General features: G+C 40.1%; 1 protein-coding gene across 1 annotated transcript in view; it reads left to right on the forward strand.

Moving 5' to 3' along the window:
* The window catches only part of caskb (calcium/calmodulin-dependent serine protein kinase b), a 37,588-nt gene extending 19,881 nt beyond the window's left edge, over positions 1-17,707 (forward strand). Inside the window, exons 11-27 of the mRNA XM_079459949.1 lie at positions 3,552-3,673; positions 7,495-7,572; positions 7,667-7,747; positions 10,359-10,547; positions 10,780-10,858; positions 11,981-12,066; positions 12,158-12,226; positions 12,518-12,586; positions 12,952-12,987; positions 13,318-13,356; positions 13,614-13,810; positions 13,892-14,007; positions 15,085-15,165; positions 15,238-15,318; positions 15,393-15,595; positions 15,694-15,777; positions 16,181-17,707. Coding sequence (XP_079316075.1) covers positions 3,552-3,673; positions 7,495-7,572; positions 7,667-7,747; positions 10,359-10,547; positions 10,780-10,858; positions 11,981-12,066; positions 12,158-12,226; positions 12,518-12,586; positions 12,952-12,987; positions 13,318-13,356; positions 13,614-13,810; positions 13,892-14,007; positions 15,085-15,165; positions 15,238-15,318; positions 15,393-15,595; positions 15,694-15,777; positions 16,181-16,357 — 1,787 coding nt within the window. The 3' untranslated portion in view covers positions 16,358-17,707. The remainder of the gene's footprint in view (positions 1-3,551; positions 3,674-7,494; positions 7,573-7,666; positions 7,748-10,358; positions 10,548-10,779; positions 10,859-11,980; positions 12,067-12,157; positions 12,227-12,517; positions 12,587-12,951; positions 12,988-13,317; positions 13,357-13,613; positions 13,811-13,891; positions 14,008-15,084; positions 15,166-15,237; positions 15,319-15,392; positions 15,596-15,693; positions 15,778-16,180) is intronic.
* Positions 17,708-18,183: the final 476 nt, after the last annotated feature.

The raw sequence follows: 18,183 nt of genomic DNA on the forward strand, positions 1-18,183 counted from the left end.
TCTCAGTCCATCTGAATGTTGAGTTGAGAGGGCATCTGAGGAAACAGGGCTCACAGGACATGCGTGTGTGCAGCTGCAGGTCACACGTCAACCAAAACCTGCTCCATAAACCTGCTTATATCAACACCAAGTCTCTTACACGCTTTACATGATGAGTAATGAAATAATTACGCCGTAATAGAGGAGTAATGATGGAGTAAAGTAGCGTCTGTCTGTTGAGCTGGATTGCTTCACTTCACACTTTCTGTTCAGTAAATCTGACTCAATCCAGATGATGTCAGCAGCTTTGGTGTTTCTGCTGTCTGGGTTTTATGTAAATGAATAACCGTCTGAATGTGAATATGAAATTCATAATGACAATCAGGTTTGGAAGTTATCTCTCTCTCTCCCTACTCTATTCTTTATGGCCGTTGTTTCATTGTCTTAAGTCATGTCTGCGCCATATTTGAGTCTCACTGATCTCTCCACCGGCACACATTACACCGGCTCTAAACCCCTCATCTGAGTTATTCGGCTTTTCTGTCTCCATCAGCAGCTCATGATTTTCACTTCCTGTAACTGTGATGTGCAGGAGATAATTGTGTTAAGAGCTGCGACCCGAGCGTGTGTTAGACCCTCATCACGCTAACTGTCATATGCAGTATCACCGTATGCAACAATGTATAGCACTGGAACAAAACAAATCTTCTCACTGTGTTTTATTCTTGTTCTTGGTGATCACAAACTGAAGCATGAGATCCTTTATAACAAACCAATGACAAGTCAATGAAGAAACCTCTTTCACACACACAAGGCTTCAGACTCGTCCCAGAATAAAATGAAAGTTTTAACTTATTTACAGTCGGCCTACTTAGCTGAAAATAAATTGCCCTTACATATCTTCAAATATGTCGTTGTCATTGTTTTATCTCAAGATGCACATCAGTAATATTTTTATTTAACCAAATTTTTAAATAAGCCACTTAAATATCCCAACAGACTTGTGTCGTGATTCACAGAGGAAGAACCCAATTGCAGGCAGCGACAATGAAGGGGTAAACAGAGACTTTAATATAAAACACGGCAAAACAAACATCCACGATGGGAAAACACTAACTAAACTTAATACCAAAAGTGAAAACAAATACTTCCCACAAGGGGGGCAAAAATAAACAACCAGGAATAAAAACAAGGAACTAGGAAACATACAAACAATTCAACAGGAACCAGGGAACTAGGAAACAGGTACACAGGCAAGGCAAGGCAAGGCAAGACAAGGCAAGACAAGACAAGACTTAGGTACAGGTACAGCATACAAGTATAACGAACGAGCACAAGACAATAGACAAGAGGGCATTTTATAGGGAGACTAACAAAGGAGATAACAAAGGTCAGGTGTGGGTACTGAAACAATCAGGGAAGGTTAACGAGACAAAAGGGCGGGAAACACTGACAAGACACGAGAAAGCACATGGCAAGTCAATATCAAAACAAAGCCATGTCTTTCTCACACAAAACCTAAGGCTATGCCATGACTCCGCTGCAAGACTAAGAATAAACATGACATGATAGCGGAATCATGACAACTTGTCTCTGTAACCGTTCCCTTGTGTTTAATACAACATCTCTCTCTCTCTGATGTGATGCAGAGGTACTTGAATATATTTACTTTTTTACAAGGGTTTTTACTTAGGAAATATTTTACTTCCATATATTATAAACTTAAGCGTGGCATAGGGCTGGGCGATAAAACGATAACGATATGTATCGCGATAGACATGTAATCAATATCAATAAAAAATGCGCTCGATAAAAGTTCGATAAAGTTTTTTTTTTTTTTTTCTTCGTCGGAAGAAACCCATGAAGAAACCAGAGGTTTCAAAGCAAGTTTGGTTGCATGAACAAAGGCACTCGCTCTCTGGTAGCCTAGCGACGTAGGGAGTGACAAGCTAACAGCCAATCGTGTAACAGTATCAAGTTTGGTTGCGCAACTTGCGCTGTTTCGTTGTCTCGTGCTGGTCTGCTGGATTCCTCTCAGAAACCGGCGACTGATAAGCAGAAAATGAGTGCCGCGGCGAGCGAGGAAATTGTAAATAAAAGAGGAAAAGTCAGCTCGCCAGTATGGCAGTTTTTTGGATATTACAAGTCTGACCGTAGTCAGACCAATGTCGTCTGCAAAGTATGCAAGACCGTTGTAAAACATTGTACATATTTTAAAAAACTTTATTCACCAGAAGGTGGTGAACAGCTAGTGAACTTCCTAGCACTAAGTTTGCACTAAATTCTCAGGTTTTTCTTTATTTATATTTAACACTTTGCACTACTGTATTACACTTTATTAAGCATTTCTTACATTTTATTTTCATTTTGCACCTTAAATGTTAAGAGATAATTGTTAAGTGTTCATTGTGACTTTAGACTTATGTTTACATTTTAATTATTTGAGTTTTGCATGATTGTGTTGACATTTCTGTCTCAATAACTGAGGGGATTATGATCAGAGGAAGTTTAAGTTTAAAATAAAAATGTTTAAATGTACAATATTTTTCTCCTGGTCCTTATTTTAAATGGGTCATAAAAATATCAATAATTATCGATATCGACCGATATGAAACACTGATATCGTGATACAGTTTTCAGCCATATCGCCCAGCCCTAGCGTGGCATATATAATACTGTTTACTCAACTACATTTGAAAAATAAATTGCCATTTTTATATTTTAGAAAGTACATTAGAAGCCAAAGTTCTTTCTCACTTTCAAAGTACTTTTGAAAAATCACCCTTTTCCTTGAGTAAAAGTAAGAAAGTAGATTTTTTTATGTACTAAAGTATTAAAGGTCAAATAAATTAAATGTAGTGAAGTAAACTCTATATGTATATATATATATATATATATATATATAAATGAGATAACTCCATTTACATTTTTTTTTATTTAAATCATGTTTTTTTATTGTGTAGTCCAATTAATATCAATCAAGCTGCAGATTTTTTTAATTTTAAACAATTTGTGATTAATGAGTTATCTCATCTTCATATACACAGTATATATGATCTATAATGTCATCAAGTAAAATGTTCTAAATGTAGAAACATTCTGATAAAGATACTGGACAAATGTACTCAGAGGCTCTGACGTGCTCTGTTTGTGTGTATAATGTCCAGCTGAATCTCTATCACTCAACACACCACCAGTTTCATACGTCCACACTTGACTGATGGGAGAGATGGTCATTATTTTAGCCTGTCAATGTTTCCTCAGATGTCCATTCTTCTCTCTGTTCTGGTTCCTGCTCTGGCTCTTCTTCTTTCTAAGCTCACGGTGTTGTTAATGTTTCTAATGCTGCGTTTGCTGTAGGATTGCTCGCTGCAGAAAGTAGGTACCTCCCTCCCAATCACCACCTGAAACAACTTCATCTGTGGTGCATGCTGCATGCACATCATCCCTCCATCACATCATCTCATCCTGAGAGCATCACATGAAACTCATTTCAGAAACATCAGTGATGCCTTCATCACAGCTCTATGACTTTCACTTGATTCTTGGGGACGCTGTGTGTGTGTGTTTAGGGGCTGTGTCTCAAGTACTGGACAGTCTAGAGGAGATCCACGCGCTGACTGACTGCAGTGAGAAAGATCTGGACTTCCTGCACAGCGTCTTCCAAGACCAACATCTGCACACACTGCTAGACGTAAGCACACGCACGCATGCATGCACAGGTGCAGTGGTTTTCTGATGAATATTGATGTTTTATACACTTTAAACAAAGCTGCTTACACACATCATTAATGTTCTTCACTTCAGACGCTCTTCACTGACCGCTAACACACTAACTGACACTTCTGTTATTTACATTTACATTTAGTCATTTAGCAGACGCTTTTATACAAAGTGACTTACAGAGAGTTCAGGGAGCAATAAGCGATATGTCATAAACAAGCTATAGTACAATAGGTGCTAATACAAAGTTACTAGATTCAACAAAAGCCAGAACAACACCTGTTGAGACCAGCTGTTCATCAAATATGACTCTGAGGTTCCTGGCTGATTCGGAGGGAGTGATAGTGGAATTGCCAAGCTGGATGATGAGATCTTGTTGGACCGTGGGGTGTGCCGGAAACACGAGTAGTTCTGTCTTGACCGGGTCCAGCTGCAGGTGATGCTCTTTCATCCAAGCCGAGATGTCATCCAGGCAGAGCTGCTACAGTGGTATCGTCTGGGTGAAACGAGATGTAGATCTGGGTGTCATCAGCATAACAGTGTTATCATGTCAAGCTTTGATTCTTCGCTCTCATAACGGACAGATGTGTGTCCTCTCTCACGTCTGGTTGATAGTTCTGTAGGTGTGACTTTTTGAATGAATTTATTGAGCAAACTCAGGACATCTTAAAATGTGTCTCAATCACATATTATAGACGGAAGACTATTATTAAAACCTTAAATACTGAGAGTTGTTGGTTGGTTCATGTTTTTTTATTGAAGTATATACAGTATATATGATATAGTGATGAATTTGATTGGCATGTTTGAGTAAAATCGTGTGTGTGATGATTAATGTAGTGAAGACAAGTTCCACCCACAGTCTAGACGACAGTCAGATAAAAGTCCTGCAGAAGAATGTCGACTAGAGTGATGCTCGGCCTTTAGTTTGGTTTTGTCTCCTATAATGTACGGCGGGATGTGGTGAACGTCTGTGTAACGCTGTGCTGTTAAAGTTCATTATGTTACTTACGTTTGCAGAAACTGTGTGTTTGTTGTTAGATGCGTTCATGTAAACAAGCGCTTGGACAAACTAACTCTGATGAGAGACAGAGCTCTGCATATTGTTATATTTTTCAGATTCAGATTCAACTTTATTGTCATGACACATATACAAGTACAGTGTAAGGAAATGTAGTTTAGGTCTAACCAGAAGTGCAATTAGCAAGTGCAGGATATACAGTTAGAATAAATACAGAATACAAAATTTATAAAATATTATACAGTTATAAAAATATTTTACAGTAGGTATGTACTATGAACAATATATAGAGATGACTATATACTATGAACATTAACACTATGAACAATAATGTACAGGTGGATATGAGCAGATAATAATTTAGACTAAACAATAGTGCGAGTGATTAAGTGTGCATAGATTATTGACATTAGCTGTTACAGTTGCAATGCAATAGGTGAGTTATTCATCAATAACGCAAATATTTTTGCGTTATTGATGAACTTAAATAAATATCTTATTTAATTTTTTAGGATTAGTTCACTGATTCTTGAAATAAGGGAAAAGCATGTTTTAGATTAGACGTTTGTGTGAATATATTTTTTATTACATCTTTAACTAATAAATTATTAAAAAACATTTATTCACTTAATTTGTGAAGTCTTAGTTATTTAATAATGGTGTTCAGTAAAGAAGATCAATTGTAAAATACATTTTCACACATAATTTTTAACTGTTGATTGACAAGGCAATACATGAAGATAACAAACTAATGTTTTAGATATATCCATTTCTTCAGTAATCGTTTGGGTTATTCGGGCCGTTGCTCACTGGAAAAACGCTGAAAGCATTTAGTCTCTGTGGGGACATTCGTACCTCTTACGCCTTATTTGAGAATATTTGAAAAGATTTGGTTTAGGGTTGGTGGGGAGAATATACAGTATGTACAGTATAAACATTCATTTCTATGGAAATTCCCCATAAAACAGAGACTTCATACAGAATGCACCAGACAAGACTTAGTTTAAATGTAAAACAAATGTTATTTGTGAAATATATTTTCAGAAAAGATGTTCAGAAATAATACAAATTCTTATCAAATAAGACAGATTTCTAGTAGACTTTCAGTTTAAGAGGTCGAGGCAATACCATTCTATATATATTGAGTGTTTATTAGGATTAAAGCCCTCACTCACCCTTAAAGTAAATGTGTTGAGTGTCACAATCACGCACACAAGCCGTGTAACGTTCATATCACGCACACAGTAACGTTATTAGTTCTTTGCGGGTTTGTTTGCATTGAACTGTGCTGCTTTAAGCGGTTTACTACAAATAACACGATATTCATCATAGTTTTCCACGCGCATGAAACACGACGCTGAAATGAAAGTTCCACTGCACGCGGTTTTTTTCCTTTGCTCAAAATATATGTGATTTTTAATTTAGTTTCTCCCTTTGTTGTGCTTTGATGAATACCTGTTTATTTACACCGATGAGTGCCGTTTTTATGCTTTACGCGCTTCACTCTTTTCTGCCGCGCGCATGCGCGTCACTCGAGCGCGCCGCCGGTTAATCACGTGCGCCATCATGCGGTCGATGATCATTCATCTGTAATAACATAATGAACATCTGAGCCATTCGGGTTTTTCTCAGTTGAAATGATCTTAATATATGAGCAGAAATAGCCAGATCCATCCCATAATTACTGACAGACGTGATCACGCTGTGATGATGGAGTTGAGATAAGAAGTCAACAGTATCAGATCATGTGTTACTGTATTAAAACATTTAAACACTTTCAATCTCCTCTTACTCAAAAAGCTATCAAATGTTTCGGGTTTATTACTCCTGTCTTGGCATTTATTTCCTTGTTTCATTCTAAAGGGACAGTGTACATTAAAGGAGTCATATATGACGCGGCTAAAACTAATATTATGGTTTGTTTTAGATGTATGTTTTAAATGTGTTTACACGGTTTAATGTTGAATAACGCTGTATTTTCCACACACGTGCATGTTTATATCTCCTCTTTGCTCCGCCTCTCATGGCTCTGAACAGCTAGGTGTGCTGTGATTGGCCAGTTAGTCCAGTGTGTAGTGATTGGTGGAATACTGCAAGCGTGTGACAGAAATGTAACGCCTCTGACCATATTTGGAACATCAGGTTCATCTTCAATTGTACTGACAGGTACGCCCACCTTATGTGAGTCTAAATTTGGGCGGTCTTAGTCAAATCATACCACCAACCTTATGTAGATTTGTGGGGGTGTGGCTCCACGAGGCGTTTCAGGCAGGTCTGGGTGAGCATTCGCTTTTAGATAGAACGCATCATTTTCGCACATTTTTGCGTGTCTAATACATGAATGGGCAACTTATAACACACCAAAGACACAGAAAAACACGTATTCGCACCATATAACCCTTTAGGAAACATCCAGAAGGGTAGTTACTCTTGTTGCAATACATTTTTAAATGAATGAAATCTGCCAAACCCTACATAATCTTATAAACCATACAATCTGTTTTAGTCTCACTTACATAGAATAGGAGATTTTTATATCAGGAAGGTGTGGGCAGTCCTCTGACATACTGTACATGTTTCACTTCAGGTATCTCTAGTTTGAGTCCTTTCCTGACCCCGCCCCCTTCTGCTTTCCGCTTTACTTTCTGTCCTACTGTACTGTATAATTAAAAGCAAAAACCCCAACAATACAAATCTTAAATATATACTGTATACATGTGTGTGTGAGCTACAGAAGTAGATTGATTTGTGTTCTTGTGTGTGTGTTACAGCTGTATGATAAGATCAACAGCAGATCTTCACCTCAGATCAGAAATCAACCCTGTGATGCTGTTCAGAGAGCTAAAGAGGTACACAGACATCTTACATTGACACATGACATGTGTCTCCCACAGCGCTCGCTGACACACGTCATGTCTCCTCTCATGTTGTGTCTGTTCACAGGTGCTGGAGACCCTCTCCTGTTACCCTGAGAACATGGAGGCTAAAGAGCTCAAGAGAATTCTCACACAGCCTCATTTCATGGTGGGTTTTATGCAAATGAATGATGGGAAAAACTGAAGTGAGTGTGCTGAAGTGAGGGCACTGGTTAAAGATCCAGTAGGGCAGGTGCTTGAACAGCCGTTCGGCTTTAATACAGCCGAGGCTGATCAGGATGAGGCTGTTGCCGTGGAGACGCGGGTTATGGAGGGAGACGGTGGGGGGGTCAGTAGAAGGAAGATCCCAGCCTGTGGTTACACAGAGCTTCATACATGGAGTACTGCACGCATGAAATCAACCCGGATACAGAGTACCTGCTCTGGAAAGCGAGGGTGAAGAATTCTGGGATAGCTTGAACAGTACCGTACGTTTATAAAGAGATTAGCCAGTAGAGATTTAGACTGAAACGTGTATTTCACATCCACCTGCTGGTTTATATTGAATGTTTTCAAACATTCATTTCTTAAAGATGCATGTCAGTTCTACAGCGTTCTTTGCCGGTTACTGACTCTTTATCCTGTTTAGTGGTTAAACCTTGTGTCTGACCCAGAAGGTATTTTGACACACATCACACACACACAATCAACCTACTACTGGTCTGATGATGGGAATATGACTATGTTCTCTCGGTTGTGTTCTCTGTTGTTATTAAGAGGTTACTGTATATATACTCAGTGTGTACAGGTGTTGTGTGTATATCACATAAACATCCTTTATTAATCCTCTAATCATGCAACATCATATATATCAGATGACTCTGAACTGTGATGTGTGTTTAATGATATGTATTATGCGTGTTTAGAGATGAATGTGTTGAATTATCAACTCGTCAATTAATCTAGGCCATGTCCCAGGACCCTTTAAGATGGCCGTCATTAAGCCTCTAATCAAGAAACCAAACTTAGATCCAAATGAACTAGGAAACTATAGACCGATTTCAAATCTCCCATACCTGTCTAAAATACTAGAAAAAGTAGTGTGGACTCAGTTGTGCTCTTTCTTACAAAATAACAACATGTACGAAAAATTTCAGTCAGGCTTTAGATCTCATCATAGCACTGAAACTGCGCTCGTTAAAATTACAAACGATCTGCTTATAGCATCAGATAAAGGTAACATCTTACTCCTGGTCCTGCTTGACATTAGTGCTGCGTTCAATACCGTAGACCATAACATACTTCTAGATCGCTTACACAATTATACCGGTATTGAGGGACAGGCACTACAATGGTTTAGATCTTACTTGTCAGACAGGCAACAATTTGTCCATTTAAATGGGGAATCATCCAATCTAACGCAAGTAAATTATGGATTACCTCAGGGATCGGTTCTGGGACCCGTGCTGTTCTCCATATACATGCTTCCCCTCGGAAACATTATTAAAAAACATGGAATCAGCTTCCATTGCTATGCAGATGATACTCAGCTATATATCTCATCAAGACCAGATGATTCCTCCCAGCTATCCAAATTGGCAGAGTGCATTGAAGATATACAACATTGGATGACCTGTAATTTCCTTCTTTTAAATTCTAATAAAACAGAAATATTACTTATCGGACCAAAGACACGCAAACCAAATATTTCTGATTATAAACTGCAAGTTGAAGGATGTACCGTTACTCCAACAAATACAGTAAAAGATCTAGACGTTATATTAGACAGCAACCTGTCATTTAGAAATCACATCTCAAATGTCACAAAAACAGCCTTTTTCCACCTAAGAAATGTTGCCAAGTTACGAAATATTCTGTGTGTTGCTGACGCAGAGAAGCTTATTCATGCATTTATGACCTCAAGACTTGACTACTGTAATGCGCTACTTAGTGTTTGTCCTTCATCATCAATAAACAAACTACAGTTAGTCCAGAAAATACCATCACATAACCCCAATGTTATCAACCCTTCACTGGCTACCCATTAAGTATCGTATTGACTTTAAAGTTCTTTAAATCACTTATAAAGCCTTAAAGGGTTTAGCCCCTACCTACCTAACAGAGCTTCTATCACACTACAACACATCACGCTCTCTAAGATCTCAAAACTCAGGACTTTTGATAATACCTAGAATAACTAAATCCACCAAAGGGTGTTGAGCTTTCTCATACGTAGCACCTAAACTCTGGAACAGCCTTCCTGATATTATTCCAGGATCAGACACACTCGCCCAGTTTAAATCTAGACTAAAGACACATCTTTTCAGCCAAGCATTCACTTATTGCTAAATATGCTTAATAAACCACCAGGAGATGCTGACATTAGATATTATTTACTAGAATAATTGGATTTATTATATAAAACACCATGTACATTTACATTTATTCATTTGGCAGACGCTTTTATCCAAAGCGACGTACAAGTAGTTTTCTACAGTGTCACATTACTGCAGAGCAATCAGGGGTAAGGTGTCTTGCTCAAGGGCCCTTCAGTCATGACCTGCTGACACTGAGATTAGAACCAGCAACCTTCTGATCACAAGCCCAATGGTCTAACCATTAGGCCACAGCTGATGTAGTGTGTTTTACCCTTTCTTGGGTTTTTCGTTTTTCCCCTGTGAAGCAGCTTTGGAACAATGCAAATTGTGAAAAGCGCTATATAAATAAAATTGAATTGAATTGAATGGAATGTGCTGTTTGATGTGTGTGGGTCCACGCAGGCTTTATTGCAGACGCATGATGTGGTGGCTCATGAAGTTTACAGTGATGATGCTTTGAGAGTAACACCTCCTCCGACCTCACCATACCTGAATGGAGACTCGCCCGAGAGCATCAATGGAGACATGGACCTGGAGAATGTCACGCGTGTTCGTCTCGTGCAGTTCCAGAAGAACACCGATGAACCAATGGTACTAAATACACACACGGCAGAAAACTTCACAGTTCTCAATATTCATGTTGATAACACAGTATTCACCCCACAAAGCTAAAGGTAAATATTGTTTACTTGAGAAAGACTTAAAGTATTTCAATCTGCTAGTAACAAAATGAAAGACCAATGACATCTCTTGTATTTCATTGTGTATAAATACAGAGAGCACACTGAGCTTGTCATGTGATTTATAAATAGTTTTTTTGCAGGGTATTACTCTGAAGATGAACGATCTCAACCACTGCATCGTAGCAAGAATAATGCACGGAGGAATGATCCATAGACAAGGTATTGACAATGATTCACCGTGCAGTGGTTCTCTGTATGATTAGCTGTACACTGATCCACAGCATGAGTCACTGTACAGCGATTCTCCATATGATTCACCGTGCAGTGATGTTCCTGTATGATTCACTGCACACTGATTCTCTGTACACTGGTTCTCTCTATGATTCGCTGTACACTGATTCTCTGTATGATTCCCTGTATACTGATTTTCTGTATGATTCACTGTACAGTGGTTCTATCTATGATTCACTGTACAGTGGTTCTATCTATGATTCGCTGTACACTGATTCTCTGTATGATTCCCTGTATACTGATTCTCTGTATGATTCACTGTACAGTGGTTCTATCTATGATTCACTGTACACTGATTCTCTGTATGATTTCCTGTATACTGATTCTCTGTATGATTCACTGTACAGTGGTTCTATCTATGATTCACTGTACACTGATTCTCTGTATGATTCACTGTACAGTGGTTCTATCTATGATTCACTGTATACTGATTCTCTGTATGATTCACTGTACAGTGGTTCTATCTATGATTCACTGTACAGTGGTTCTATCTATGATTCGCTGTACACTGATTCTCTGTATGATTCCCTGTATACTGATTCTCTGTATGATTCACTGTACAGTGGTTCTATCTATGATTCGCTGTACACTGATTCTCTGTATGATTCCCTGTATACTGATTCTCTGTATGATTCACTGTACAGTGGTTCTATCTATGATTCGCTGTACACTGATTCTCTGTATGATTCACTGTACAGTGGTTCTATCTATGATTCGCTGTATAGTGGTTCTATCTATGATTCGCTGTACAGTGGTTCTATCTATGATTCACTGTACAGTGGTTCTATCTATGATTCGCTGTACAGTGGTTCTATCTATGATTCGCTGTACAGTGGTTCTGTCTATGATTCCCTGTACACTGATTCTCTGTATGATTCCCTGTATACTGATTCTCTGTATGATTCCCTGTATACTGATTCTCTGTATGATTCACTGTACAGTTGTTCTCTCTATGATTCACTGTACAGTGGTTCTCTCTATGATTTGCTGTATGATTGACTGTATTGTTTATTCTACTCATGTGCTCATGTACACACGTGTGTTTCTCAGGGACACTGCACGTGGGAGATGAGATCCGTGAGATAAACGGCATCAGCGTGGCCAATCAGACTGTGGAACAGCTGCAGAAAATGCTGGTGAGTGTGTGTGATGTAAACATGTGTCAATGTTTAGAAAGCAGAGGTGTTTATTCTGACGTGTGTTGTTGTTTTGTTTGTGGTCACACAGAGAGAGATGAGGGGCAGTATCACGTTTAAGATTGTACCGAGCTACCGCAGTCAGTCTTTGTCCTGTGACGTAAGTGTTTCATTTTCACTGCTCATATCCACACAGGTTTATGATTATCACCATCATCTCTTCTTAAAAGACATATTCACACGATAAACTCAACATCTAAATCTGGCTTCATCTGTGGTCAATTATTTATTCAGTCATTTTGTGCATTAACATTAGCGTGAATAAACATCACAGTTATCAGTCGTACAGACGAGAACATTTTCAGTTATAAATTCTTTCACTTTTAACATTAAATTTAGAATCAGTTGACGTGATAGAAGAGGTGACTGATGTTTTCTTGTGATGTTTCAGAAAGAGTCACCGGATCTGTCCAGACAGTCTCCTGCTAACGGATACTCCAGCGTCACCAGCTCCATCTTAGTAAGACTTTCACTGTGTTTCTCCAGCATCTTCAGTCCTTTCAAAACAAACAAAACACACATTTAACATCTCATGTTTCTTTTAGTTTTTTTAGCTAAAATCAACCAGCAGCGTGTAATAATGATTTAAATTCAAAATGACGTCAGACCACCTTCAGTGCACTTCTCATTCACACAATAGATGTTGTTGAATATTAGTGTGTTGTTAGTCGTTGTATTTCTCCTTTCGGAATTGGTTTTTATTTCGGCCAAAAGGAAATCATTTCAGAGTTGTCTTTGATTAGGTCATTTTAAGGGTTTTGTTCATTTCTTAATTCACGTTTGTGTGTTTACCATCATTTTAATAGAAAAATATTTTGTGTGCAGGATTTACCATCAACTATCCAACCCAAAGGACGACAGGTGAGATTTCATTCATCTTCTGTCTGTGATGATGTGTTATTGTGATTAAGTTGTGATGATGTGCTGTTGCTCTTATATGTGTTTGTGTAATGTGTTTTTGATGGTGGGATTTTGAAAGTGAATTGTGCTCCAGTAAATTGTGTCTTTGAACATATTGTATGTGATCAGGTGTGTTACACAACAGTACTGTAGTAGTGTCAATGGTGTTATTGGACTTTAATGCTGGTTCTCCTTCACTCCCTCATTCACTGGTTCTGAATCCACTCCTGCATCATCTCTGTGTGTGTGTGTGTGTGTGTGTGTGTGTGTGTGATACTTCTAAACCTGTAGATCTCCAGCACAGCAGTCAAGGATAAAATATTTCAGAAGGTGAGTTCAACCAAACCAGCAGACCTTCACTCATATTGTAGTACAGATCACTTCACAGGTGTCGGTCCTGTAGACTTTCATCTCCTTTGATTGGTTATGTGACTCGTGTTTGTGTGTGAGGGAGATTTCACCATTACATTAAACTGACACCAATACTGTAAACTCTCTCCATACAGCTGTTATAAAACTGAAACAAAGCTGACTTTCATCTCCAAGTGTTTTCTCTCTCTCTTATTGCTGTCACGTGTTGTTTTTAGATATACGTGCGAGCGCAGTTCGAGTATGACCCTGCTAAAGATGACCTCATTCCTTGTAAAGAAGCGGGGATTCGCTTCCGGGTGGGTGACATCATTCAGATCATCAGTAAGGACGATCATAACTGGTGGCAAGGTAAACTGGAGAACACCAAGAATGCCACGGCGGGTCTGATCCCCTCGCCCGAGCTGCAGGAGTGGTGAGAGACGTCCGATAAAGTCAGTGCGAATGACACTGGTTCAGTGTTCAACTACATTTGATCACCTGTGTGTGTCTTCAGGCGTGTAGCATGTATAGCCATGGAGAAAACCAGACAGGAGCAACAGGCCAGCTGTACGTGGTTTGGCAAGAAGAAGAAACAGTACAAGGACAAATATTTAGCCAAACACAACGCAGGTAACAAGCACCCGCAAAACATTTAGCAACGCAGAGAGGAGGAGTCATGCTGGATTCACATGGTGAGCAGTGGAATTGCCGCGTGGTCTCTAAGCCGATGTTGCTGCTGCTGCCGTTCACAAAAAGATACAATATTTTTATCTTCAGCTGCGCCTGCCACAAAGAGATTTTGGATGCACAAGCACCGCCTCCATACCCCCAACGAAGCCGCATATTTCCCTTTGAAAATGAACTGGACAAACACGACTGCCGCGTACCGTGTGAATCCACCATTATTCCTCTAGTGTTTGATGACCAACACACACAAAGCTTTAACACGTCTTTCATGATGTGTATGAATGTCTGAGGTGATGGACTGTGTTGTGAATGTGTTGATTTGTGAACGCATGTCTCCAAAATGTGTTCAGCTTTCTTAGCATGTGTGTGGTTCTCTAATGCTGTGTGTGTGTAGCTGCTGCAGAATGTGTTGTGTTGTAACGTGTGTTTAACTGACCCTGTCCATTTTACACGCTGTCTCACCCTACCGGCCCCCCCGCATGTAAGTAACTAATCCTGTCCATCTTCTTTTGGTGTGTCTTGAGTAACAGTTGTTGTTTATTTGTCAGTGTTTTTCAGAGCAGAAGTGAGAATCTGACTTGACTTCAGATCATTTGATATGACTGACACAGTTGTGTCTCAGTGAGAGTCTTTCTAGTGAACCGCGAAACATCAGTTGATTGACACATGCGTTTGTTAAAAACTCATCAACTCGTGCACTAAAAGCTCATCAGACTTTCTCATGTCAAACACACCAATAACTACCATTATTATTGAGCTGTGATTCATTAGGCAGAAAAGAGAAAATAAACTCCATTAGAAATGAATGTGAACAGCTGAAAATATATTGTGATATTATGTGAAAGTCATGACAGGCCTCTTCTGAAGTCACATGATAATCTGTGTGAGATTCACTACACATATAACACTGAATGCAGAAACAGCAGATGAACAGGGTGAAATCTTTGGTCTGTCGATTCACATCATGTGATCTGATGGTTTTATAGCACACACACTCATCCTGGTCTCTTTTTCTTTCAGTGTTTGATCAACTAGATCTGGTGACGTATGAGGAGGTGGTGAAGTTACCCGCATTCAAGAGGAAAACTCTGGTGTTGCTGGGTAAGAACACACTAATGATTCTCACGAGTGTTACGATGATCTGATCAGGAGCTGACCTTATGTTTCATGCAGGTGCTCACGGGGTCGGCAGGAGGCACATCAAGAACACTCTCATCGCTAAACATCCCGACCGATTTGCGTATCCCATTCCACGTAAGACGGAATTTTAGATTTTTACGTCTGGAGTGAATTGAACGAACGTTAATGCGTCTTTCCTCAACCATCAGACACGACCAGATCTCCCAAGAAGGACGAGGAGAACGGTAAGAACTACTTCTTCGTGTCACACGAGCAGATGATGCAGGACATCTCTAATAATGATTATCTGGAGTACGGCAGCCACGAGGATGCCATGTACGGCACACGCCTGGAGACCATATGCAAGATCCACGAGCAGGACATGGTCGCCATTCTGGACGTGGAGCCGCAGGTACTGTGGGCCAATCAGATCCATCTCTTTCGTGAGGCGCTCTGCCGTCGGTTTGGCGAGCAGTTCTCATGTGATTTGTGTTTGTGTGTTTTTGGAAGGCCCTGAAGGTTCTGCGGACGGCTGAATTTGCACCGTATGTCGTGTTCATCGCTGCTCCCACTATAACACCTGCTATGAGTGAGGTGAGGATGATCTGACTGCCTCCGTGTCATGATTTGTATTTCTCATCTGGCCATCAGTCTGTCTGCCGTTGCTTCTGTCACTCACACTGCATGTGCGTTTCTGTGCCGTGGTTTTTTCCTCTCGCTGTTCTCAGCTGCCCAGATGGTGCAGAAATCTGCCCGTGAGTACAGAGATACATCCAGAGTGATTCTGTCAAACGCTCACCTTTCCATTCATATTCTCCTGCTGCTTTTCTTTATTCACGTCCGTCACTGAAAAATGACCGTGTTGTGCATTGACTGGGTAGCTCTATTGGAAACAGAATCTGTGTATTCGTGCGATGGTTGTGTGTTTCAGTTTAGATGACATCATGTTTCTTTTGTGATAACATGTCACTGATGTTCATGTTCGTCTGTGTTTCAGGACGAATCTCTCCAGCGGCTGCAGAAAGAGTCGGAGGCTCTTCAGAGCTCTTATGCGCATTACTTTGATCAGACCGTTATCAATAATGAGATCGACGATACCATCCGCCTGCTGGAGGAAGCCATCGATCTGGTGACCAGCACCGCGCAGTGGGTCCCCGTGTCCTGGGTGTATTAGAGGATCCCCTCGTTCATCCGTCAAACTCCTCGTTGAATGCGTCCCGGCCGGCCGCTGGAACTGCTGTCAGGCAGTGCTGTATATACTTATACATATTATAAATATCTATAAATATGAATATATATGTCATTGATCTATGTCCTGTACTTATAACGATGGGGGGAGGGGGGTTGATGATGACGTTTTCTACTGTTTTCTTTTTAAATGTATGAGACGGCGTCTCAAGCAATGATGAGCACAGTCAGACTCCGCCCCTTCGAACCCCATAGAGACAGAGCGCAACGTATCATAATCTGAAAACCACGCCCACCAGGGGGGAAAACGATCCAAGCCTCTCCATTGGGGGGGAAGCTGCGTCCTTGTCATTTCTGATTTATGACAAAAACTGAACGATGTTTAAAAACTGCCACGTAACAAGGTGTACAGTAAACAAGCTATAACAGCCAGAACTGTGTTTTGATGAGCCCAACAACGAGGGTTTAAGGACCCAAAGGTGTCATATTGTCATTTTTAAACTAAAACGATGGTGGGACAAGTTGTTCGAAAGCTGCCGCAAACATAACTGCTTGATCCACATTCAAACAAGTTGCATACTGTCAAAATGCCACCGCTTGTAGCTTATCTTACAGAAACATCATATAAAAACTGACGTTTAGATATTTGACTTACAGTGACTAAATGTTTACTGCACACGTTCACTGACCTGCTGATGCTTCACGTATTATTGCCTGTGTCCACTTTAGTCTTCTTAAAGTCTGACTGGGCAGCTTTTAAAAACGGAGTTCTGTGTTTGTTCTGCTTGTTTTAGACATCGTTCTCTTTTTGCTGCCCACCACAGGACGTCAATGGAGAGGGCCCGGTGTGGGCGTGGCCTACATGCGCTCTTTCTCTATCCAGTCCGAGCAGAGTCTGTGGGCGTGGTCACTGTGACGCGCCCACCGACAGTCGATAAGCACAGATGCCCGCGCGTGCCGAGTTCTCGTGCTGTGCCGCTGGTCGCGTGCAGAAGAAAAGCACGTTGTTCATACCGTGTGTAGTGATGTGTTCGTACGCTGTCCCGGGTTTGAGTTCATGTGCAGAACGGGGACGAAATTATTCATTCCTAGATCGATCGTTTCAGAAAATGTGCTGTCTACTTGTTTTACTCCGAGAGAGGATCTTATTGTGTATAAATGTTTCAATGGTGCGTACATTCTGCGATTGAGATGAAGAACTGAAGTGCGCGTGATACAGAACAGACTGTGTGAAGTCTTCATGTGTAAATTCCTCCTCATATGACAGAACTGCAGTTTGTTTGTTTTTTATCTATTTCCTTTAATGTGTTGAAAAAGTAAATGGCTTTTGAAAACATGCATGTTGCTTTTTGTGGAGAAAATTCATCAAAACTCAACAGCTGCTGCTGCTGCTGTTCATATGGGGTGTGTGGTGTCACGATGTTTATCGATATATCATGTAACGCATAAATCGTCACAGTGAGCTTGACTGACATATAAATATATATATATACACACATGACTTGTATAGCAAGAGCTGTCATTTAACGCGTGTCAGTCACTTTAATGATGTTTTCTAGCTTTAAGCTCATTCGGAGTGCGGTTGTTTTATTGACGCCGTGTTGGAAATTTATAAGCAAATGTATTTATGTCAAATATATCTCTTTAGCACATCACGTGTTTTATATATTAGAAATAATGTTTGATAGCAAAAGGAGGGACGTTCTACTTCACTTGATCGATCGGCGTGATCTGGTCGAAGGTACCGCGAGAGCGGTTTGGATGCGTAGGATACGGTCTGTTCTCGCGGTACTTTCTTGTCCGTACGCCGTT

This window comes from Barbatula barbatula, assembly GCF_947034865.1.
Source record: "Barbatula barbatula genome assembly, chromosome: 7".
Lineage (NCBI taxonomy): Eukaryota > Metazoa > Chordata > Actinopteri > Cypriniformes > Nemacheilidae > Barbatula > Barbatula barbatula.